Here is a 25233-nt window from a genome sequence, read left to right as displayed (position 1 = left end):
ATCTGTAAACTTAGCCAGAATACCCTCAGTTCCTCTGTCTAGATTGTTAATGTATAAACTGAGAAGTTGTGGGCCCAACACTGAGCCTTGCAGACAGCACTTGTCACCAGCTGCTATCCTGAGAAGACCCTTTAATCTATAATTTTGCCAAACAGCCAAGCTTCTATCCATGCTAGCACCTTCCCTCTGACACCATGGGCCCTTATCTTACTCAGTAGCCTCCTGGGCGGCACCTTGTCAAAGGCCTTCTTGAAGTCCAGGTAGATAACATCCATTGGCTGTCCTTGGTCTAACCTGCATGTTACTTCCTCAAAGAATTCTAACAGATTTGTCAGGCATGAATTCCCTTGATGAAACCATGCTGACTTTGCACTATTTTACTATACAGTTCCAAGTATTCAGAAATCACAACCTTCATAATGGGTTCCAGGATCTTAGCCAAGACTGAGGTTAAGCTAATTGATCTGTAGTTTTCAGTCTTTTGTCTTACTCCCTTTTTTAACAGAGATGTCACATTAATAATTTTCCAATCCTCTGGGACCCTCTACTAGCAATTCCTGTAAGATCACCAGTAACACATCCACTATCTCTTCAGCTATCTCTCTTCGAACTCTGGGGTGTAATCTATCTGGTCCAGGCAATTTATCCACCTTTAGGCCATCAGTTTTTCTAGCACCTACTCCTTGATAATGGCCACCATTCTCAGCTCTGCCCCTTCACTCTCCTGAACTTTTGAGACATTACTCGTATCTTCCACTGTGAAGACTGACGGGAAGTAATTATTTCATTCCTCATCCATTTCCTTGTTCCCCACTACTATCTAATCAGCATCATTTTCCAGTGGCCCAATGCTCACTTTTGCTTCTCTTTTGCCCTTTATATAATCGAAAGAAACTCTTACAGTCTTCCTTTGTTATTTCTAACTAACGTACTCTCCAATTTGATCTTCTCCCCACTTATTTCTTTTTTGTTGCCCTCTGTTGTCCTTTGTAAACTTTCAAATCCTCTGGTTTCCCACTGCCCTTCACTGCATTATATGCTTTCTCTTTTACTTTTATGCTATCCATAACTTCCTTAGTAAGCCATGATTGCCTCATCCTCCCTCTACCATGCTTCTCTGCTGTGTCTCCTGAATTACTCCCAGAAACACCTGCCATTGCTATTCCACTACCTTTCCTGCTTGGCACCTCTCCCAGTCAATTCTACCCAGCTCCTTCCTCATGGCTCTATAGTTGCCTTTATTTAGCTATTATACTGTTACCTCTGATTCTATCTTCTTCCTCTCAAATTGCAGAGTAAATTCATTCATATTATGATCACTGCTTCTAAGGGTTTCTTCACCTTAAGCTTCCTTATCAAGTCTGCCTCATTGCACAACACTAAATCCAATATTGCCTGTTCCCTAGTGGCTCCACCACAAGCTGATCCAAAAGGCCATCTCATAGACATTCCACAAATTCCATGTCTTGCAATCCACTACCAACCTGATTTTCCCAGTCCACCTGCATATTGAAATTTTTCCTTTCCTACACATATTTTCTGTTGAGAGTGTGGTGTTGGAAAAGCACAGCAGGTCTGGCAGCATCCAAGGAGCAGGACAATCGATGTTTTTGGGCATAAGGCCTTCATCAGTAATTCCTGATGACGGGCTTATGCCCAAAACGTCAGGTGAAGACCATCCCATCGGAAAAGGTCCCTTCTTCCCTACTACTGGTGCTCATGTCCCATGAATTCTAACCCATTTCTCCCATGTCAATCTTTGAGCCACGCATTTAGCTGCTTAATCTTATTGACCCTGTGACAATTATCTCATGGCTCAGGTAGTAATCCAGAGATTATTACCTTTTTGGTTCTGCTTTTAATTTTAGTCCCAGTTGTTCATACTCCCTTAGCAGAACCTCTGCCTGAGTTTTATCTATGTTGTTGGTACCTACATGGACTATGACCACTGGATTTTCACCCTCCCACTCCAAGTTCCTCTCCAGCCCAGATGCGATATCCCGAACCGAGCACCAGGCAGGCAGTGCAAACTATGGAACTCTTGATCCTAGTCACAGAGAACAGTGTCTATGCCTCAAACCATACTATCCGCATTTCTCTCCCGCACCCCCGGAACCACATTGCTATGGTCAGTTGGCTCATCCTCCCTGCAGTCCCTATTCCCATTCACATAGCGAGCAAAACTCTTGAACCTGTTGGACAAGGACCAGGGCTGAGGCTCCTGTAACCCTACCTCCTAGATCCCTCTACCTACCTCACACAGTCACACCCTCCTATCCCTGACCACTGGCCAAATTTGAGTTAGTCTGAGGGGGTGTGACTGTCTTCTGAAATACAGCATCCAGGAACCAACAGTGACGTGGTCACTGGGAACCACCAGCTCTGACATCATGCAGAAACAACACATCACCTGACCCTCTATCCTTACTCAATGCATTATGAATTTGTTTTTTAAAATTTTTAACTATTTTTGTATCTCTGCTTATGCAATAAATAAATAAGTTGTAACGAAGAAATTAGCAAGGTTCAAATTTAGCAGACCTTTTATTAGCCAATCAAATCACAGCCCTCCTATGATGCCACTTTTCAGTTTTTCCTCAGTCAAAACCATTTTTATACAGAATTTGGGGGTGCCGTTGTGGGACTGCAGTGTACAAAGTTAAAAATCACACAACACCAGGTTATGGTCCAACAGGTTTATTTGGAAACACTAGCTTTTGCAGGGCTACACAACCACTTGATGAAGGAGCAGCACTCCGAAAACTAGTGTTTCCAATAAACCTGTTGGACTATAACCTGGTGTTGTCTGACTTTTAATTTTGATTCAGAACCTCTTACCTTCCTAGACTGATTGCTATTCGGTCCGGCTCAGCTCCGGTCCTGAAGTGCAGACCCTAAATCCATGTGGCAAGTTTTTATAATCTCTTACCTTCCCAGGGTCCTCTCCATTCATTCTCACTCAGACACCAAACTACATACACTGCAACCAACAAATTTTGCAGTAGCACATCTCTCTACACTCCTTTTATTTTTGGTTAGAGGTTAGTGGGCGGCACGGTGGCACAGTGGTTAGCACTGCTGCCTCACAGCGCCAGAGACCCAGGTTCAATTCCCGACTCAGGCGACTGACTGTGTGGAGTTTGCACATTCTCCCTGTGTCTGCGTGGGTTTCCTCCAGGTGCTCCAGTTTCCTCCCACAGTCCAAAGATGTGCAGGTTAGGTGAATTGGCAATGCTAAATTGCCCGTAGTGTTAGGTAAGGAGTAAATATAGAGGAATGGGTGGGTTGCGCTTCGGCGGGTCGGTGTGGACTTGTTGGGCCAAAGGGCCTGTTTCCACATTGTAAGTAATCTAATCTAATCTAATAGAACGAAAGGAAGGAAACACTACTATGGTGTAGTGTTTAGGCATTAAGCACTCCATGATACCAAGCCCACCATAATCTACTCTTCAGTGTTAGGTGACTGCCTCCAGGCTGTAATAAATACGCGGAACTGAAGAAGAAAGAATGAAAGGGAAGGCATATGATAATGTGGAAAGCAGGATAAATAAATATAAAAAGGGATTTAATTGCAAAGAAAAAGATGATGGTAATGCACAAGAAACAAATATACATACAGAGGAAGGATACTTCAAAACAGTAAAATCATTACCATCAACTGTTACCAAAACATGAGGGAGAGACTAAGAGGGAGTTTCTGTTTTTATTGCCTATTTTTAATGTTAGATGAAGATTGCCCTAATTGATGTCATTGTCAACTGTACTTTTACCATTCTCTATGGCCAAAGACAAGGGGTATGCATAAAGAAATGCTACAACAGAGCCCTATGGAACTGTTCACCACCAGGAATTCTATCATCAGAAGAGGCAAACAAAAGATTTTTTTTTTAAAAATCCTTACTGGAAAAAATATTTGTCAATAAAGTATTATAGAAGGGAGTAAAGTCAAAGATTTTATTTAAACAGAAATATATTTTTATGCAAAAATGATGTAATGGCTTATAATAGTCATACATTATGAACTAGATTGAATCATAAAGTATTGATAAATATTTTATTCAAATATTTTACTAAATATCTTTCTACTACTGACAACAATCGCAGACTGGTTTGATCAACAATAATTACAGCAAATATACATATCTCAGCTATATAAATTTATAGGGCGGCACGGTGGCCCAGTGGTTAGCACTGCTGCCTCACAGCGCCTGTAGACCCGGGTTCAATTCCCGACTCAGGCGACTGACTGTGTGGAGTTTGCACATTCTCCCCGTGTCTGCGTGGGTTTCCTCCGGGTGCTCCGGTTTCCTCCCACAGTCCAAAGATGTGCGGGTCAGGTGAATTGGCCATGCTAAATTGCCCGTAGTGTTAGGTTAAAGGGGTAAAGGTAGGGGTATGGGTGGGTTGCGCTTCGGCGGGTCGGTGTGGACTTGTTGGGCCGAAGGGCCTGTTTCCACACTGTAAGTAATCTAATCTAATCTAATCTAATATGTTTATCAATTTTTGTTTATCAATTCCTATGTTTATCAATTTGATTTTTTGACAGCTTCTTTGGCTCCACAAAGACTGCATGACATAACAAGTGTCAGTGTTCGGGCTCTCATTTCCGGTACTGTTGCCAGCTTCATGACCGCCTGTGTAGCAGGTATAAATTTTGCATTATTACTACATAATTTTCCATGTAAGGACAATGAATGGTGCCCATTGTTAGTTGAACATACATTGTCCATTTAATCTCAGTGATATTTTGTGCCCCAATTACTTAAAGTACAAATTGATAACATTGCAGTGAAGGAAATGGACCCAAGTAAATGAGGTAAGCAATAATTTATCTCCCTAACCAACCAGATTTTACATTAGCAATGAGTTAGAAATTAGAGTGAGAGAAATTCAATGCCAAATCAGACACAGAAAATAAATGAAAAATGGGAAAGAAAGATTAAATCGAAGGAATAAAGCAAAAAAAAGGAAAAGAAAAATAATTAATATTTTAAAAACTATTTTGGATATCCAATGACAAAAACAGAAAAAAAAAGAAACTCCACATTTGTAATAGCCAATTCTCAGTGCCAGAAAAATTATTATTTGTATTTACCATTGAATGCATTGTTAAAAGAATCTTTGACAATGAATCCTGTCATGACTTAAAGCTCCCAAGATTGGCTCTTTCATTTCAGAACAGCTCTAACTGTGGTGGGCATTATCCAATATTGTTACCAAAAATGTGTAGTCCTTGGAGGAAACTATATTACCCCCATTTATTTGGATATTTGTGTTTTTCATTTATGTCTGTCTTCAATAGGCCGATTAACACCAGAAGGGTCAAAATCTGATTCACAGAGTCATAGAGTTTTACAACATAGAGGTCTTTTGGCCATCGTGTCTGCCTGGTTATCAAGCACATATCTACTATCATCCGATATTCCTGCATTTGGCTCGTGGTCTTGTATGTTATGGCATTTCAAGTGTTCATCTAAATACTTCTGAAATGTTATTGATGATTCCTGCTTCTACCACCCTCTCAAGTAGTGAATTTCAGATACTCACCACTCTCTGGATGAAAAAGCTGTTTTCTTAAATCTCCTGTAAACCTTCTGCAGCTTACTTTAAATCTATGTTCCTTGGTTATTGACTCTTCCACTAAGGGGAAATGTTCCTTCCCACATTCTTGATGAAGGGCTTATGCCCAAAACGTCGACTCTCCTGCTTCTCAGATGCTACTTGACCTGCTGTGCTTTTCTAGTGCCATACCTTTCGACTCGGACTCTCCAGCATCTGCACTCCCCACTTTCTCTCAGAAATGTTTCTTCCAATGTATCTTTATCATAATTTTTTATACCTCAATTATGTTTCCCTTAGTATGGCCTTGCTTACATCTTATACAACTTCTTCATATCCTCCCTGCTCTTGTATTTAATATCTTGTCTAATAAAACCAAGTATTCCACAAACTTTTTTAACCGCCTTATCCAGTCTAAGGACATGTACATCAAGGTCCCTCAGGTCCTCTGTACTACTAGAGTCCTACCATTCAGTGTGTACTTTCTTGACTTGTTAGCCTCCCAAAATTCATCACCTCACACTTTTTCGGATTAAGTTCCATTTGCCACTGTTCTGCTCATCTGACCAGCCTGCTGTTATGTTCTTTAAGGTTTTCCTCATCGCAGTTTAACACACCACCAACCTTTGTGTCATCTGTGAACTTACTGATCAAAACTCCTACATTTATTCCTGAAGAAGGGCTCATGCCCGAAACGTCGATTCTCCTGCTCCTTGGATGCTGCCTGACCTGCTGCGCTTTTGCAGCAACACATTTTCAACTCCTACATTTATGTCTAGAACTTTAACGTATGCAGCACTGAACCCTGCAGTATGCTATTGGACACAGAATTTCAGTTCGAAAAACATTCTTTGGCTATCATTTTCTGTCACCTTTATAGGAACATGTTGGCCCGCACTTCCACTTTTTAGAAGACTCCCACTGCTGTGATGTAGATTTTCTGACAAGTAGCTGCTTGCAGCCTACTTTGGCCATATCTTGTCTTATCATATTATAATTGACTTGCCCCAATTCAGAATCTTTATTTCCAGTCATATTTGTCTTTTTCCACAACTACCTTACCAAACTACTTCAGCAGACACACTTGCCCAGGTTTGTTCCCTAAAATTAGGACTTTCCATGTGCTATCTTGAAAGCTCTTGTGGACATATTTTTAAGAACTATGTCACACTTTGTCTATCCCAGCTAACATTGGAGAAATTGAAATGACCTACTGGTACTACCCGTTTAATTTCATACTTATTTGAAAAACCAATATATATGCCCTTTTTTCTCTCCCTGACTGTTTGTGCAACTATAATATACTGCCAAGACTGTCTCTTTTTCCTTCTTACATTCAACACATGGCTTCAGTTAAGGAACCATCCAAGGTATCATCCCTCATTATTGCAATAATTAACTCTTTGATGATTATTGTAATATCATCCCCTATTTTAGACATAACCCTCCCATCCCTAACACTCTGAATTCCAGAATATTGAGTTGCTAGTCCTCCCCTCACTCAACCATGTCTCTGAGATAGCAATTGTATCAGAACCCTGTGTGTTAATCAGTACCCGCAACTCATCTGACTTATTCACCAGACTCATCGTATTAAAATAAATGCCATACAGCCTTGCTGTTCTCCCAGTGGCCTTAACTGTATAGAGTCTGCCTACTAGATTGACTGTATTATCTTCTATATTTGTCTGTGCATCATCTGTTATTGTACCTTCACTACATATTCTTTCCTCCTGAAAAATTAATTTAAACCTCCACCAATCACAGTCCCAAAGCCCTGCAAAGATGTGAGTCTGCATTTTGGCTCAGGTGCACCCCGTTGGATTTGAATAGGTCCTACTTTCCCAAGAAATGGACCTTGCAAGGTGCTTTATTGCAGAGAAAGATGAAGAACAGAACAATGAACTCAGCACTTTAATTCTGTTGATACAACTTGCATTCACTAAATTCTATATAAGTAATGAACAAGTAATGCTGTTTAACTTTGCTTAATATAAACATAATAGTGACTTTTCATTCTGGCTACTGTATGTAAGAAACTCCTCATCTTGCTTTATTTGTCTCTTCTCTTAATGAAGCAATCAAATTTGCAAAGGTAGACTGAAATATGAGTTTGAAATAATGTCACAATAGTTTCCTGGAACAGTACGTGGTGGAACCAAGCAGCTATAATACCCATCATTTCTAACAACGTGTAATGAGGCAGGTTTGATTAATCATTTTAAAATAAAAGACACCCTGTGACAAAGCAATCATAATCTGTTTGAGTTCCATATTAAATTTGAAAGCAATATAATCCAGTCATGCATAAGAATTTTAAAGTTATACAAAGCCAACGCCATTGGTATGAAAGGAGACTTCAATAAGAGCAGAGTATTGCAGATACTGGGGATTTAAAATAAAAACAAAGTGCTGGAGATGCTCAGCAGCTCTGGCAGCATCTGTGGAGAGAGAAAAGGTTAACCAGAACACTGGTTTGGATACTGAAGAAGAGACAAATTGGACTCAACGTTAACTATCTCTGTCTCTACAGATACTACCTTCACATGCTATCTGTCTTCAAAATAGAAGGTACATATTGTGTACGAAAAAATGAAGGTTAACTAAACAGTTAACAGGAGTGAGAAGTGTAAGGTAAATAAAATTAGTAATGAAATGGTTTGTAGAAGCCTGAGCAACTGAATGTCAACAAATCCCTAAGAGCAGACGACCTGCATCCAAGAATTTGAAAAGAACTAGCTGGAAAAGTAATGCACTTGTTATGATTTTCCAAAATTCCTTGGGTTCTGGAATGGTGCTTGTGGATTAGATGTTAACAAATGTAACTCTGCCATGCGAAAAGGAGGTAGAGGTATAACTAAGAATTACAGGCCAGGTTGTCTGACGTCAAGATCTATATGGACTTCAGTAAGGCATTCGACAAGGTTCCCCCTGGGAGACTGGTTAGCAAGGTTAGATCTCACGGAATACAGGGAGAACTAGCTATTTGGAGACAGAACTGGCTCAAAGGTAGAAGACAGAGGGTGGTGGTGGAGGGTTGTTTTTCAGACTGGAGACCTGTGACCAATGGAGTGCCACAAGGATCGGTGCTGGATCCTCTACTTCTTGTCATTTACATAAATGATTTGGATGCGAGCATAAGAGGTGCAGTTAGTAAGTTTGCAGATGACACCAAAATTGGAGGTGTAGTGGACAGTGAAGAAGATTACCTCAGATTACAACGAGATCTTGTTCAGACGGGCCAATGGCCTGAGGAGTGGCAGATGGAGTTTAATTTAGATAAATGCGAGGTGCTGCATTTTGGGAAAGCAAATCTTAGCAGGACTGATACACTTAATGGTAAGTCCTAGAGAGTGTTGCTGAACAAAGGGAGCTTGGAGTGCAGGTTCATAGCTCCTTGAAAGTAGAGTGGCAGGTAGATAGGATAGTGAAGAAGGCATTTGGTATGCTTTCTTTTATTGGTCAGAGTATTGATTACAGGAATTGAGAGGTCATGTTGCAGCTGTACAGGACATTGGTTAGGTCACTGTTGGAATATTGTGTGCATTTCTGGTCTCCTTCCTATCGGAAAGATGTTGTGAAATTTGAAAGGGTTCAGAAAAGATTTACAAGGATGTTGCCAGGGTTGGAGGATTTGAGCTATAGGGAGAGGCTGAACAGACTGGGGCTGTTTTCCCTGGACCGTTGGAAGCTGAGGGGTGACCTTATAGAGGTTTACAAAATTATGAGGGGAATGGATAAGATAAATAGACAAAGTCTTTTCCCTGGGGTGGGGGAGTCCAGAACTAGAGGGCATAGGTTTAGAGTGAGAGGGGAAAGATATAAAAGAGATCTAAGAGGCAACTTTTTCATACAGAGGGTGGTATGTGTATGGAATGAGCTGCCAGAAGGAGTGGTGGAGGCTGGTACAATTGCAACATATAAGAGGCATTTGGATGGGTACATGAATAGGAAGGGTTTGGAGGGATATGGGCCGGGTGCTGGCAGGTGGGACTAGATTGATTGGGATATCTAGTCAGCATGGATGGGTTGGATCGAAGGGTCTGTTTCCATGCTGTACATCTCTATGACTCTATGACTCTAAATCGTCATGAAAATGCTGGAATCTGTTGTTAAACCCTTAGCAGTGCATTCAGCAAATCATGTTATCATCAGACAAAATTGCACATGTTTTATGAAGCAGAAACTATATTTTGCAAGTTTATTCCAGTTGTTTTGAACATAGGGTGAACAAAAAGGAAGCCTTTTATACAAGTATACTTGAATTTCCAAGTGCATTTGAAAAAATGCCACCAAAAAGGTTAATTTGCAAGACAAAGGCTCTTACACTTGGGAGTAGCACATTGTTTATTGGACTGGAAGCAGAGATTAGGGATAACTGGGCCATTTTCCAGTTGGCATGTTGCATCCAATTGAGTTAAACAGAATCAGTGCTAATGCCTTCACTTTGGGCGATCCATAATGAAGACTGCAAATACAAAGTTTGATTATTTACAGTGTAGAAACAGGCCCTTCAGCCCAACAAGTCCACACCGACCCACCGAAGCGCAACCCACCCAGACCCATTCCCCTACATTTACCCCTTCACCTAACACTCCGGGCAATTTAGCATGGCCAATTCACCTAACTTGCACATTTTTGGATTGTGGGAGGAAACCGGAGCACCCGGAGGAAACCCACGCAGACACGGGGAGAATGTGCAAACTCTACACAGAGAGTCACCTGAGGTGGGAATTGAACCCATGTCTCTGGCGCTGCGAGGCAGCAGTACTAACCACTGTGTCACCGTGCTGCCCCTTTATTGGGAATGTAGTTGGTAAGGAGGTCAAAAAGAGGCGACAAAAAGATTTAGACATGTTAAATGAATAGACAACAAATTTACCCATATTGGAAATAGAGTTATATTAGTGCAAAGAGTGTGGATACAAAGTGGTAGCCCTCTAATGGACTGAGGAGTGGCAGATGGAATTTAATTTAGATAAATGTGAGGTGTTGCATTTTGGAAAGGCAAATCAGGGCAGGGCTTATACACTTAATGGTAAAGTCCTGTGCAGTGTTGCTGAACAAAGAGACCTTGGAGGACAGGTTTGTAGTTCCTTGAAAGTAGAGTCACAAGTAGACAGGATAGTGAAGAAAGTGTTTGATATAAGTGTTGGGAGGTTATGTTGCGGCTGTACATGATATTGATTAGGCCACTTTTGGAATACAGCATTCAGTTCTGGTCTCTCTGCTATAGGGTGCTAATAAACTTGAAAGGGATCAGAGAAGATTTACAAGGCTGTTGCCAAGGTTGGAGTGTTTGAGCTATTGGGAGAGGCTGAATAGGCTAGGCTGCTTTTCCTGGACTACCAGGGGTGAGGGGTAAACTTAGAGAAGTTTATAAAATCATGAGGGGCATGGATTGGGAAAATAGCTAAGGTCTTTTCCCCAGGTGAGTAGAGTCCAAAACTAAGGGCATAGTTTAAGTTGAGAAGCGACAGATTCAAAAGGTGCCTCAGGGGCAACTTTTTCACACAGAGGGTGGTGTGAGTATGAAATGAGCTGCCAGAGGAAATGGTGGAGGCTAGTGCAATTACAATATTTTAAAGGCATTTGGATGGGTATATGAATAGAAGTGGTTTAGAGAGAGATGAGCCAAATTCTGGCAAATAGGACTGGATTAATTTAGGATATGTGGTTGGTATGGATAAGTTGGACTGAAGTCTTTATTTCCATGCTGTTGTTATGAAGATGTGGGTGTCCTGTACCTTTAAGAGAGTTAAAAGCTGGTAGAGCTACCTGACAGCACCAAAGTTCTGAATAAGTGAACAATGTAACACTTGGTTGTACACTACATTTGCTGATTGCCTGGAAACAACAAAACTGATTGGAATTAGGCCAATCAGTTTAAATTATACCCCAAAAAATACCAAATTCCAATCAAATTTGAATTGAATATATTGACAATCTTAAAAGCCAATGACATAATCTGATGCTTTGGGAGTATAAGACTGGGGAGAACTGCCCAGATACCAGCATGTAAAAAGACTGCCTGAAAAATAGCTCTCTTAAAAGTACCATTATAGATCAGTAAGCTATGAAGCAGAAATCCCTAAGAGGAAGAAAAGAAGACCGGAATTCAGAGAAAAAGAAGGCTGCCTAGTTTTAAGATAAGAAGATTTGTTTTGTAAATCTTAATTTGGAGTTTTATCGGACTAGTATTGTGGAAGGGGAAGGTAAACGATAGGTTAGAGGACTGAATTGTAAATAGCTGTTATACTTGAAGAAATAAAGTTGTTAATTTTTGCTTTAAATAATTCTTGGCCTCGAATTTTCACAGATTACTGCATGGGATAAATCTTTTCTGTGTTGCTGTTTTAAATGAAGCAGGAGAGTTTACCCTGTGTTGTAACAATTTGGGGGCTCGCGTCCATGATTTGAACTGGTTTAGACAGATTTGAATAGATTTAAACACTTGTAGATTAGCGCCCTAGATCTTCAAATAAAACATAAGTGAAGACAATTTATTTAATTTCGGTGATGTATAGTTGATTTAATTAAAAGCAAGAGAAATGGCTCTTAAAATTGCTGAAGAGTTTCTGGGATTTGAAGATGATTCTCAAATTTACAAAGGAAGTTTAGAAGGAAAGAAAATGGCCATACTTTTAGAATTAGCAAAGAAGTTAGATTTGAGTTTAACCAAGGACAAAAAGAAAGCTGAAATTGTAAGGGAATTACCCAATGCTTAGGTGTAACAGAGAAACAAACAAGTGCAGTAAAGAAGAAAAGGAGCGAGAAAGAGAGAGAGAATTTGAACTTGAGAAGTTGTGACTTAGCAAAGGCAAGTTAACAGGATGGAGATTAAAAGAGAAGGTAGTGATATATATATAAATATGTCAAAACTCTGCCACGTTTTGATGAGAAAGATGTGAGAAGATATGTCAAGAGATTATGAAGAGGTTAAACAGGCTATTTTAAGTGCTTATGAATTGGTACCAGAAGCATATAGACAATGGTTCAGAAACACAAAGAAGGAACGAGGTCAGACTTATGTTGAGTTTGAAATAATTAAACATAGTCATTTTGATCAATGAGTGCGTGCTTTGAAAATAGATCCCTACAGCGTGGAAACAGGCCCTTCGGGCCAACCAGTCCACACTGACCCTCTGAAGAGTAACCCACCCATTTCCCTCAGACTAATGCACCTAACACTATGGGCAATTTAACATGGCCAATTCCCCTGACCTGCACATCTTTGGACTGTGGGAGGAAACCAGAGCACCCAGAGAAAACCCACGCAGACACATGGAGAATGTGCAAACTTCACACAGACAGTCACCTGACGCTGGAGTCGAACCTGGGACCCTGGTGCTATGAGGCAGCAGTGCTAACCACCGAGCCACTGTGCTGCCCCTGTAAGTTAAAAAAAACGACCTTTGAGGCTCTAAGAGAGAGATTATTCTGCTGGAGGAGTTTAAAAAACTCACTTCCAGAGATGGTAAGAATTCACGTGAAGGAACAGAAAGTTCAGGAAGTGAGAAGGGCAGCAGAATTAGCAGATAGGTACATGTTGGTCCATAAGACAAGCTTCTGGCCAAACTTTCGTCCTGTGAGGGATGGAAGTTGGAAGAAGGGGAGATCCTACACTGCGAAACAAAGAGTTGCGAGCACTGGTAAGAATTTACCAAAGGCTAAAAAAGAAACCCAAGAGGATGGACAGAAGGTGAAAGGCCTCAGGTATTTTCACTGTAATGGAGTGGGATACAGAAAATTACAGTTGAAGAGCACTGGGAAAAGGTGTTTTCACTGCCAGAAAGTGGGACACGTAAAGTCAAAGAGCTGGTCACTAAAGAAAGGCACTATGGGAAATGATGTGGTAAAAGAAGCTAAGCCTGTGGCATCAGTGAAGGTAGTAAAGGTGATCCCAAGAAGAGCCGAGGAGCTGCAGGAGAGTGCACAGCCTAGGCAGGGTCTGAGTATGGAGTTAGTACCTGATCTCTATAAAGAATTCACCTCTGTGGGCAAAGTTTACTCAAAAAGAACAGGGGAGAAGGAAAAGAAGTTATAATTTTGAGAGATATAGGATCTAACCAGTGGCTGATAGTAAGGGACAAGCAAATATGCACTCTTTTTGATCTGTTACCTGAGAGTGTGGTTATTTGTGGGATAGTTGGACAGAAATTTAGCATTCCCCTATGTACGATCAGGTTGGAGTGCCAACTTAAGACTGGGGAAGTTACAGTGGGAGTGATTGACAGAGTGTCAGTGCCAGGAATTCAGTTTGTTCTTGGGAATGATTTGGTAGGATTCGAGGTGGGAGTGACACTCATGTTGTGGAGAAGCCCAAGGAAGACCAAGAAACTGAGGAGTTAAAACAAATATCCTGGTATTTTCCCAGACTGTGTGGTAACAAGATCCTACTATCATAAGTAACAGCACGAAGCAAAAACCAAAGAGAAGGATGAAGCAGTTGAGGTTCAGTTAGCGAATACCCTGTTTGACGTAATGATGCAGGAAAAGCCTGAACAGACAGAGGGTCAGACAGAAGTGTTTAGTCCTGAAAGGCTAATGGACTTGCAACAGAAAGACAAGACTATAAAAGATATATATGTGGATGTGTACTCCGAAAAGGAGGCAGTGAATATTTCTGAGTGTTATTATTTGAAAGATAGAATCCTAAGATGGAAATGGAGACCACAGCAGGTTAGTGCAGAGGAGAAATGGGGCGAAGTGCACCAGATTGTGTCACCTAGGGGTACGAAGGACTCCGGCTAAGGCACAATAACATTTTTATTGACCTGGAATGCACAAGCATGTGGTTAACTTTTGCCGTACATGTAATACGTGCCAAATGGTAGGTAAGCCACAGGCGGTAATAAAGCCAGAAGCTTTGTTGCCAATTCCCACATTTGAAAAACCTTTCACCCGGGTTATAATTGATTATGTAGGTCCCCTCCCGAGAACTAAAAGGGGAACCAGTACTTGTTAACCATAATGAATGTGTCTACCAGATTTTCAGAGGCAATTCCAACGTGGAGTATCCAGGCAAAAAAGATGGTAGAGGAGTTAGTAGCTTTCTTCACATAGTATGGTCTACCCAGAGAGATTCAGTCGGACCAATGGTCAAATTTCAATGCCAGGCTGTTTAAGGAGGTTATGGATAGCTTAGGTATACAGCATTTTACATCCATTGTGTATCATCCTGAATCCCAGGGAGCTTTACAAAGGTGGCATCAGATCTTAAAGACCTTGTTGAGAGCGTACTGTCAGGATTACCCGAATAATTGAGATAAAGGTATTCCATTAGTATTATTGCTGTTAGAGATGCCCCAAACAAATCGACTCAGTTTAGTCTCTTTGAGTTAATATTTGGTCATGAAGTGAGAGGCCCTTTGAGATTAATTAAAGAGAAATTGACAGGACCAAAGTCGCAGAACTCACACTTCGAATATGTATCGATGGTGAGGGAGAGACTAAATTGAGTCAGCGACATAGTTAAACAGCACCTAAAGAGGGCATAGTGTAGAATGAAGCAGGTGGCAGATAAAAGCTCTGAGACTCAGATGTTTTTCCGAACAGATGACGTGTGTGTTAGTACTGTTACCATGGGATTCCTTCAAAGCTAAGTTTAGTGGTCCCTATCAAATTGAAAAAAAGTTGAGTCAGGTGAACTATTTAATAAAGATGCCAGATGGAAAAAAAATGGTATCAAGTATGTTATGTGAATATGTTGAAACTATATTATACTAGAGAGGAAGAACTGGAGAAACAGATGTTAATTATTGCCCTGCAGAGTGAGGAATCAAATCCAGATGATGTGGATTTTGAGATGCCTCAGAATAGATTAAAAAATGAAGAAGTCCTTGAGGACTGTTTGGTACTGTCCTTACAGCATTTTAATGTGTATGTCACGAACATACACATTACATATACACAACGTTGGAGACAGTTGTGTACATTGATCACAATCCACTTACCTTAGAATGCTTTAAAGACAAGAATATGACACGATTTCATTGGAGTCTTATGATACAGACTTTTAATTTAAAAATCATGCATGTTGAGGGTCAGAAGAATGTAATTACAGATGCGTTATCGCAGATTTAACTGATAGAGTTTTGATGAGATTTGTCTTTATTAGGATAGGTTCATGAGCTATCTGTCTCAGGAGCATAGAACACAGTTGAAAGATTTGTTACTGCAGTATACGGACATATGTCAGAATCAGATGGGGAGGACTAATGCTATTGTACATAAAGTAGACATAGGGAATACTGCTCCAATAAACAACACCCCATCAGCTTAATCCTTTTAAAGCCAGACAGGTTCAGATGGAGGTGGAATCCATACTCGACGAGGACATCATCGAACCAAGCCAGAGAAAGTGGGGTTCGCCGATCGTCTTAGTTTCCAAACCAGATGGGACTCAGTGATTCTGCCTGGATTATCGGAAGGTCAACGCCGTTGCAAAGTCTGACTCATATCCAATTCCAAGATTAGAGGACTGTATCGAGAAAGTCGGACAAGCCAGTTACATCACCAAGTTGGACTTATTGTGTGTTTACTGGCAGGCATCTTTATCAGGGACAGTGAAAGAAATTTCTGCGTTTGTAATCCCAAATAGGCTATATCAGTTTAAAGTGATACCCTTTGGAATGAAGAACGCACCCGCCATATTCCAAAGCCTCATGAACAGAGTTGTGGCTGGGTTAATAAACTGTGCAGTCTATTTGGACGATGTAGTGATCTTCAATAAGTCCTGAAAAGATCACATGGTATAGTTGGCAGAGCTCTTTGAATGACTACGAGAAGCAAAACTGGTGATAAATTTAAATAAAACTGAATTCGTGAAAGCAGAGGTGACATTCTTGGGACATAACATTGGTCATGGAATGTTGACCCCACGGAACACAAAGACAAAGGTCATCGAGGAATTTCCATAACCAACCTCGAAGAAAGAGGTGCTTCAATTCTTAGGACTCAGCAGATTCTATCAGAAGTTTGTTCCAAACTTCAGCAGCATAGTGGCACCGTAAACTGATTTGCTGAAGAACACAAAGTTTCAGTGGCTAGAACAATGCCAAGAGGCATTCGACCATTTGAAAGCCATATTAACCATCAAACCAGATTTAGCTACACCAAACTTTTCAAACCACTTTAAAGTCACCATCGATGCTAGTGACATCGGAGTTGGAGCTATACTCCTACAGGAAGATGAGGATGGGATTGAACTGCCAGTTGGTTACTTTTCAAAGAAGATCAACATCCACCAGGGGAAATACTCCACAATTGAAAAAGAACTATTGAGTTTGGTACTTGCCTTACAACATTTTAATGTTTATGTCACAAACAATGGGTCAGAGACAGTTGTGTACACAGATCATTATCCGCTTACATTCTTAGAAAGCTTTAAAGACAAGAATATAAGACTATTTCATTGGAGTCTTATGTTACAGACTTTTAACTTAAAAATCACATATTTTGCGGGTTGGAAGAATGTAATCATAGATGCGTTATCGCAGATTTAACTAATAGAGTTTAGATGAGATTTGTCTTTATTGGGTAATGTGTTTAAAAGTAGAGAAAAAAACAATGAAGCCATCTTTTCATTATGATGGTTCATTTTTTTCTTAAAGGGGGGGTTGTTATGAAGATGTGGGTGTACTGTACCTATAAGAGAGTTAAAAGCTGGTAGAGCTCCCTGACAGCACCAAGTGTTCTCAGTAAGGTAACGATGTCCTACTTGGTTGAAAGCTAAATTAGCTAGTTGCCTGGAAATGACAAAATAGATTCAAATTAGGCCAATCAGTTTAAATTATATCCCGAAAATACCGAATTCCAATCAAGTTTGAATTAAATATTTTGACAATCTTAAAAGCTTTGGGAGTATAAGACCGGGGAAAATTGAACAGTTGAGAGGACAATTGTCCAGCTACCAGCATGTAAATAGACTGCCTGAAAAATAGGAGAAAGTGAGGTCTGCAGATGCTGGGGATCAGAGCAGATGCTGGGGATCAGGAACACCTCTGGGACACCCGGACCAACCAACCCAACCACCCTGTGGCTCAACACTTTAACTCCCCCTCCCACTCCACCAAGGATATGCAGGTCTTTGGACTCCTCCATCGCCAGACCACAACAACATGACGGTTGGAGGAAGAGCGCCTCATCTTCCGCCTAGGAACCCTCCAACCACAAGGGATGAACTCGGATTTCACCAGTTTCCTCATTTCCCCTCCCCCCACCTTGTCTCAGTCAAATCCATCGAATTCAGCACCGTCTTTCTAACCTGCAATCTTCTTTCTGACCTCTCCGCCCCCACCCCAGTCTGACCTATCACCCTCACCTTGACCGCTTTCCACCTATCACATTTCCGACACCCCTCCCCCAAGTCCCCCTACCTTTTATCTTAGCCTGCTGGACAAACTTTCCTTATTCCTGAAGAAGGGCTTATGCCCGAAACGTCGATTCTCCTGTTCCCTGGATGCTGCCTGACCTGCTGCGCTTTTCCAGCAACACATTTTCAGCTCGTGCCTGAAAAATAGCTCTGGTAAGAACAATGACTGCGGATGCTGGAAACAAGATTCTGGATTAGTGGTGCTGGAAGAGCACAGCAGTTCAGTCAGCATCCAAGGCGCAGCGAAATCAGGGTTTTGGGCTTCATCAGGAATAACCGTTATAGAGCAATAACCTGTCAAGCAGAAATCCCTGAGAAGAAGGAAAGAAGCCGAATTTCATAGGAAACGAAGGCTGCCTGGTTTTGAGATAAGAAGTTTTGTTTTGTAAATCTTAATTGGGAGCTTTAGTGGACTAGTATTGTGGAAGCGGAAGGTAAATGATAGGTTAGAGGACAAAGTTGTAAATACTTGTTAGTTAATTATTCTCTTATATACTTTACGAAATAAAGTTGTTAATTTTTACTTTAAATAATTCTTGGCCTGTTAAATTTCACAGATTACTGCACAAGATAAATCTTTTTTGTGTTGCTGGTTTTAAATTAAACAGGAGAGCTTACCCTGTTTTAACACTGTACAGCTCTATGACTATGAAATATTTAAAGAGTGGTTCACAGGGAACTCAAAAATGGTAGCCTGCAGGTATGGCAAGGAGGTAGGATTTTATTCTTCTAAAAAAAGGATCAGGAAAGATCAAAATGGAAAAAAAAATCAATAAAGCAGACTTATTGAATTGATGTGGGATGTTGCTGCTAGAATTCTCTGTGTACATTAGCACTCATCTTATCACAGCTGAATATTGTGCATCTATGTGACAGAGGTCAACAAAAAAGCAAAGGCTATCTTATGGACCCACAATTGAATGCAATAGTGCACATCATTACCGGAATCTTCCACTCAACACCCCTTCTATCACTTCCTGTCCTCAGAAACACCTGCAAATGAACAAAGAAATTCCAAAAACTGGTTAATACCATTTGTGCTGCTCATAATTTACCATTCTAAGATGTTGTATTCAACAAACCCATATCCTGTCTTCCCCATCTTGATATCCAATGTAGAACAATCTTCTTAAGAAAGTTTTACCAGCTGACATCGTTTGGATTAAGGAGTGAGAAACACAGGAAGTCACAAAGTAAGTTCCTTGTAACAAACACCATCTGTTGAATTAAATGTTTTGAACATCATGGTAAGAGTGATCTTTTTTTAAACACCTTCAGGAGGTGCCAGGTGCCTGAACAGTCAACTTCCACAGTTGGGTGCCTCAGTACAAATTCCTTGTGCACTTATGGAGAGACACAAACAATGTTGCACTTTATTGAGGTTTCTGTTGTACAGATTAAATGGCAGATTAAATACCTTAAACTCACCATGTGAGGGTGTTATCACTTTGTTCTGGGGATTTTCATTTGCTAAGTAATTAAAATCTAGGACTGGAATGAGGAAATACTTTTAATCTGAAGGGTTATGACTTTTTAGAATTTTGTACTGTAGAGGGTTTTCAATGCTTTGTCATTGAGAATATAAGACTGAGATTCATACATTTTTGTTCTCTCAAAAAATTAAGGAATATGGAGAGTAGGCAGGAATGTGCAGTTTAAGGGGAATGATCAACCAAGATTGTATTGAATGTGATACAGGACCGAGGTGTGCAATGGTCTACTTATATTTCTTCTTTGGTCCTTACTTACTTCCTGACTTAAAATTTATTGTCTGTAGTTTTGTTAAACACGTGACTCCAATGTCAGCTTTTAATCAACACTGGCTAACACTTCTCCCCTGCTAACCAACTCCCCAAGAATGGAGTTCACACCAACCTGACCAGGCAATTCCCTCTGCTGAGATCAAATTAATTGGGTTGTTGTAGCAGCATGATTGTGATAATTTGCTCGAATGTAAAGTTATCTTTAATTCTATGCAGAATTCTCATTCAGATGTCCAGGTTAAAAAGACATTATTCAAGAATATCTTGTGCAACACTTAATCTTCAATTAGCAGCAATATTATTTTTATTATATCAAAAATGAAATATCTTTTGGATGGAAAATAAAACAAAGAAAATTCTTTTCATAGAATGTCATTTTATTATATTAACGGGCATTGTTGGAAATGAATGACACACACAGGGTTATGATTTCAACCTGGCCAGGTGGGTGAATTTCTGTGTGGAGAGCACTTGAAAATACTGGCGTGTTGGGAAGCTGACAGTAACTTGCCAACTGCTACATTTATCCCGGGTGTTCTTAAACATATACCAGGTGACAGGCTAGTTCATTCTTTAAGTTTGCAAAGTGAGAATTGGCTGCTATTTTACTCCAGCATTCTGACTTCTAATTCTACTTGGGAAATTCGTGTGCACATTCTGGAACTCAACAGAAGATTCTAAAAGACGAAAGCTCTCTCTTAAAAAAATTACAGTGAAGAGTGATGGGAGTAAAATAGGTAAGGGGGGGATAATGGTGCATGTGGTTTTGGTGGCTTGCAACATTTGAGGAGTATTGTGTGCTTCAGTTTTTAAGAATCTGAAATTTAATCACCAATTATTATTTTACAATGCCAATAGTGTGTATTTCTAGGAAATCAGGGTCAGTGAAGTTATTTCACATGGAGATGGTGCCCTTTATAAACCATCTTCTATCAAAGTTGAAATCTTAGCAACTGCAGCTGCCAGACCTGCTGGATCAAAGTTACACCACTGAGAAGGAACCTTCAGAGGGTACAGCCTCACATTCTTGAATAGTATTCAGCATAAGTGCGGATACATACATCTTGGTGGATACTTGTGATTTGGTGGAAAGGAAGCCATAAGCTGACAAGAGCACAGCAGTCACCAGATCAGCTATCATACACAGATAATGTGTTTCTCTCACACTGTGCTGGACACCAATTTTTCAAAAGATCACAGCAACAGACAGGACTTCTGCATTGAACATGAGACCCTTCCAACACAAGGGCCTTTACAAACTCTAGTGAACAGGTGACAACAGTTATTCCAAACAAAGGAACAGGCAGAACAGCAACCTGCCTCAGGACAGCAGGCAGTAAGGTCAGAAACATGAAATGTCACCCATAGACTTTTAAGAAAACAGTAATTACACTTAGGTTCACAAAGGTGAAAGTTTTTTTCTGTTTACTAATATTTTGTTTATATTGTGTTGTATTATGGATGTAAGTTTGCTCGTGGAGCTGGAAGGTTCGTTTTCAGATGTTTAATCACCATACTAGGTAACATCATCAGTGAGTTTCCATTGGAGGGCTGGTGTTATGTCCCACTTTCTATTTACGTGTTAAGGTTTCCTTGGATTGGTGATGTCATTTCCTGTGTTGGTGATGTTATTTAGCGGATGGTAGATGGGGTCAAGTCGATGTGTTTGTTGATAGAGTTTCAGTTGGAATGCCATGCTTCTCAGAATTCTTGTGTGTGTCTCTGTTTGGCTTGTACTCGTCAAAGTGGTGTCCTTCTTCACCTGTATGTAAGGATACTAGTGATAGTGAATCATGTCTTTTTGTGGCTAGTTGATGTTCATGTATTCTGTTGGCTAGTTTTCTGCCTGTTTGTCCAATGTAGTGTTTGTGACAGTTCTTGCAAGGTATTTTGTAAATGACGTTCATTTTGCTTGTCGACTGTATAGGGTCTTGTAAGTTGCTGTTTTAGTGTTGGCGGGTTTGTGGGCTAAAAAGGTAAAAACAATGATTGTGGGCTACCATGATGCTAAGAGGTCTGAGTAGTCTGGCAGTTATTTCTGAGATGTATTTGGTGTAGGGGAGAGTGGCTAGGATTTCTAGGTGCGTTTTGTTTGCTTGTTTGGGGTTGTTGCTGAGAATTGGTGGACTGTGTTCATTTTGAATATGCTGTATAGGTGATTTTCCTTTGCTCTTCGAGGTTCTTCTGTGCTTCAGTGTGCAATGGCTCGTTGAAATAATGTTCTATTACAGCTTCGTTTCTGGGTGTTGGGAGATTGCTTCTGTAGTTCAGTATTTGGTCTGTATGTGTTGTTTTCCTGTAGACGCTGGTTTGAAGTTCTCCATTGACTATTCACTCTACTGTGACATCTAGGACTAGCAGTTTATTGTTGTTTTCCTCCTGTTTTGTGAATTTTTATGCCAGTAAGGATATTATTCATGGTCTTGAAGGTTTCCTCTAATTTGTTTTGTTTAGTGATGACAAAGGTGTCATCCACGTAGTGGACCCAAAGTTTGGATTGGATGCTTGGCAGAGCCATTTGTTTGAGTCTCTGCAATTCTGCCTCTGCCAAGAACCCTGATATTGGAGATCCCATGTATTGTATTATATTGTAAATGCTTATTGTGTGGTCTTGCTACTCTAGCTTCATTTCTATTTCACGTGTGTGGTGTCCTGGTTTAGATTTTGACTCAGTGACAGCTGATATAACACCATTGGCACATCCTCAGCTGTCCCGGGTGATATATGGGAAAACCAAAAAGAAGGGAGTATAATAAAGATATTATAATTGAGTGATCTAAATACTACAAGATAAATTTTCACATAGTAAAAGACTTCAGTACTTATATGGCATCCAAAGCCTCCACTGCATTGCTTCCACAGCTGCCTGGCACAGCTCACTCTCTTCATCGTCAGACTCAGCCTAAGACCATCCAAAGATTCAGGTGTATAGAACATCCCTGGCATCTGGAATACCTGAGCATGTAGGAATCATGATTGCTTTCAGAAGAGAGGACAAACACTTATGTAATCCTCGGTCAATGCCCATAGCAAGTTGGGCATTGATTGAATGGAAGCCATTTCTGTTGATAAAGTTGGTTGGCTGTTGAATATTGTTGTAATAACTCCATGGGTACAATCTATGATCATTTGCACTTTGGAGAATCTAGCAATCTTGCAAAGCATTGGCGATTCTGCATCATGCTGAATTTTCTTCTAAATCCAAGTAGGAATAGCAGTCTCAAAGTAAAATCCATACCTTGGAGGTTTTCGGCTTTATTCTGCACAATTCAACTGTTAGCTGACACTAAAGGCATTCCAAAATTATTCAGTAATCAAGGGACAAAAGGAGGAGAGGAAACAAATATGAGCACTATCACTAGAAAAATAAGTACAAGAATCTAATTGGTTAAAGACCATTAAGTCTCCTGGACCTGATGGGATGTGTCTTAGCATATTAAAAGCTAGCTGCAAATGCAGTAGATGCACTGGTAGTTTTCTTTCAGTATCCTCAGAATCTATAAAAAGTTCCAGAGGATTGAAAAATGCCAATATAATGCTTTATTTAAAAAGTTAAGGGGATAAAAACGGCCAATTAGTTTAATGACTGCTTTTGGGAAAATATTAGAGTCTACTATAAAGAATGTAATAGAGCATTTGAAAATACATAACATAAGCAAGCAGAGTCAGTATGATAAATGACAAACACCTATCAACTTTACTAGAATTTTTTGAGGAGATAGTAAGCAGGATAGATAAAATGGAAGCAGCGGATGTAATATGTTTGGATTTTCAGGAGGCTTTTGAAATGCTATCACATATTACACTATTTAATAAGATAAGAGGCCATGGTGTTGGATATGAAATATTAGCATGAATAGAGGATTGGCTAACAAACAAAAAACAGAGTTGGGATAAGGGCAGAATATTCAGGATGGCAAATTATAGCTAGTGGAGCATCACAGAGATCACAGCTCGCACCACAACTATTTACAATATGTAAAGGTAAGTTTGCCACAGTCCCACCAGATTATAGAGTTGCTCTCTCATTAGAGAGGGACAACTGGTGGTGGTTTAACCTAAGGGTAACCATGCCTCTGGTGAGGGGAGAGGTCAAGAAAGAGAATCCTTCTTGATAACTTCAGTTAGTGTGTTGAGGATTGGTTAGTTCAGTTGGCTGAACAGCTAGTTTCCAATGCAGCGTGATGCCATCCATTGAGGTAATCATGAATGACTTCCCTTTTCAACCTCTTCCCTTACCTGAGGTATGGTGGCCCTCAGTTTAAACAGCTATTACCTCTAAAGGCTGTTCTGTCATTAGAGAGCGATTACGTTCTGGTATGACTTTTAATGACATGGATAAGGAACATGCATGTACAGTGACCAGATTTGCGGATGGTAGAAAATTACTCAGGGAGGCATGTGGCGAAGCTGATACTAAAAATCTGGAGAGGGAAATAAATAAGTTAAATGAGTTTAAAAAAACTTGGCAGATGGAATATATTTGGGAGAATGTGAAATTATGCATATTGCCCAGAAGAATATTATATACAGACAGTTAATAGTGTAGAAAGCTACAGAACAGAGGGAGTTGGGGCTTTTTGTGCACGCATCACAAAAATGCCAGCATTTCAGTTCATTGAGTAATAGCAAAGGTAAATGGAGTGTTGGCCTTTATTTCAAAGGGAATGGAGTAGGGAGGTTTTTCTAAAACTGCAAGGCACTAGTCAGGTCACAGTTGGAATACTGTGACCAGTTTTTGGCCCTTTAACTGAGGAAAAATATTCTATTATTGTGGAGGTAGTCCCGAGAAGGTTTACTAGGCTGATCCTGGGTATGGAAGAACTGTCTTATGAACAAAGAGCCTGTACAGATTCAAGTTTAGAAAAATGAACTGTGACCTTATTGAAACATAGAAGATTCTTATTGCTTGTTATTTCCTCTTGTGGGAGAGTCTAGGACTAAAGAAGGCACAAATTCAGAGTAAGAAGTCACCCTCTACTACCACCTTCTGTTTTCTATGGGCCAGCTAATTCTGTATTCAGACAGCCAATTTTCCCAGTATAGTGTGATGCTGGAAAAGCACAGCAGGTCAGGCAGCATCCAAGGAGCAGGAAAATCGATGTTTCGGGCAAAAGCCCTTACTGATGAAGGGCTTTTGCCCGAAACGTTGATTTTCCTGCGCCGTGGATGCTGCCTGACCTGCTGTGCTTTTCCAGCACCACTCTAATCTAAAATCTGATTTCCAGCATCTGCAGTCCTCACTTTTGCCTAACTTTCCCAGTATCCCATGCCTCCTTACTTTCTGAATAAGTCTACCTTGGGGAACCTTATCAAACACCTTGCTGAAATCCAAATACACCACATCCACTGCTCTACCTTCATCAAATGGTTTTGTCACATCCTCAAAAAGTTCAGTAAGTCTTGTGAGGCATAACCTGCCCCTCATAAAGCAATGCTGACTATCTCTCATCAAACTATGCTTTTCCAAGTAATCATAAATCTCTTAGAATCCTTTTCAATAATTTTCCACCATCAATGTAGGACTGACTGGTC

General features: G+C 40.3%; 1 protein-coding gene across 6 annotated transcripts in view; it reads left to right on the top strand.

Moving 5' to 3' along the window:
- LOC122561322 (solute carrier family 28 member 3-like) overlaps window positions 1–25233 on the top strand; it is a 228942-nt gene that overhangs the window by 184181 nt on the left and 19528 nt on the right. For all 6 annotated transcript variants that reach the window (XM_087997568.1, XM_043713029.2, XM_087997563.1 and 3 more), the window contains one exon: window positions 4547–4645. In XM_087997568.1, the coding sequence (XP_087853694.1) occupies window positions 4547–4645 (99 nt within the window). The remainder of the gene's footprint in view (window positions 1–4546; window positions 4646–25233) is intronic.

Source organism: Chiloscyllium plagiosum, unplaced genomic scaffold (assembly GCF_037043375.1).
Source record: "Chiloscyllium plagiosum isolate Xiang-an unplaced genomic scaffold, Cpla_swu_hap1 HiC_scaffold_2, whole genome shotgun sequence".
NCBI lineage: Eukaryota > Metazoa > Chordata > Chondrichthyes > Orectolobiformes > Hemiscylliidae > Chiloscyllium > Chiloscyllium plagiosum.
This window is presented reverse-complemented; position numbering and strand designations above follow the sequence as displayed.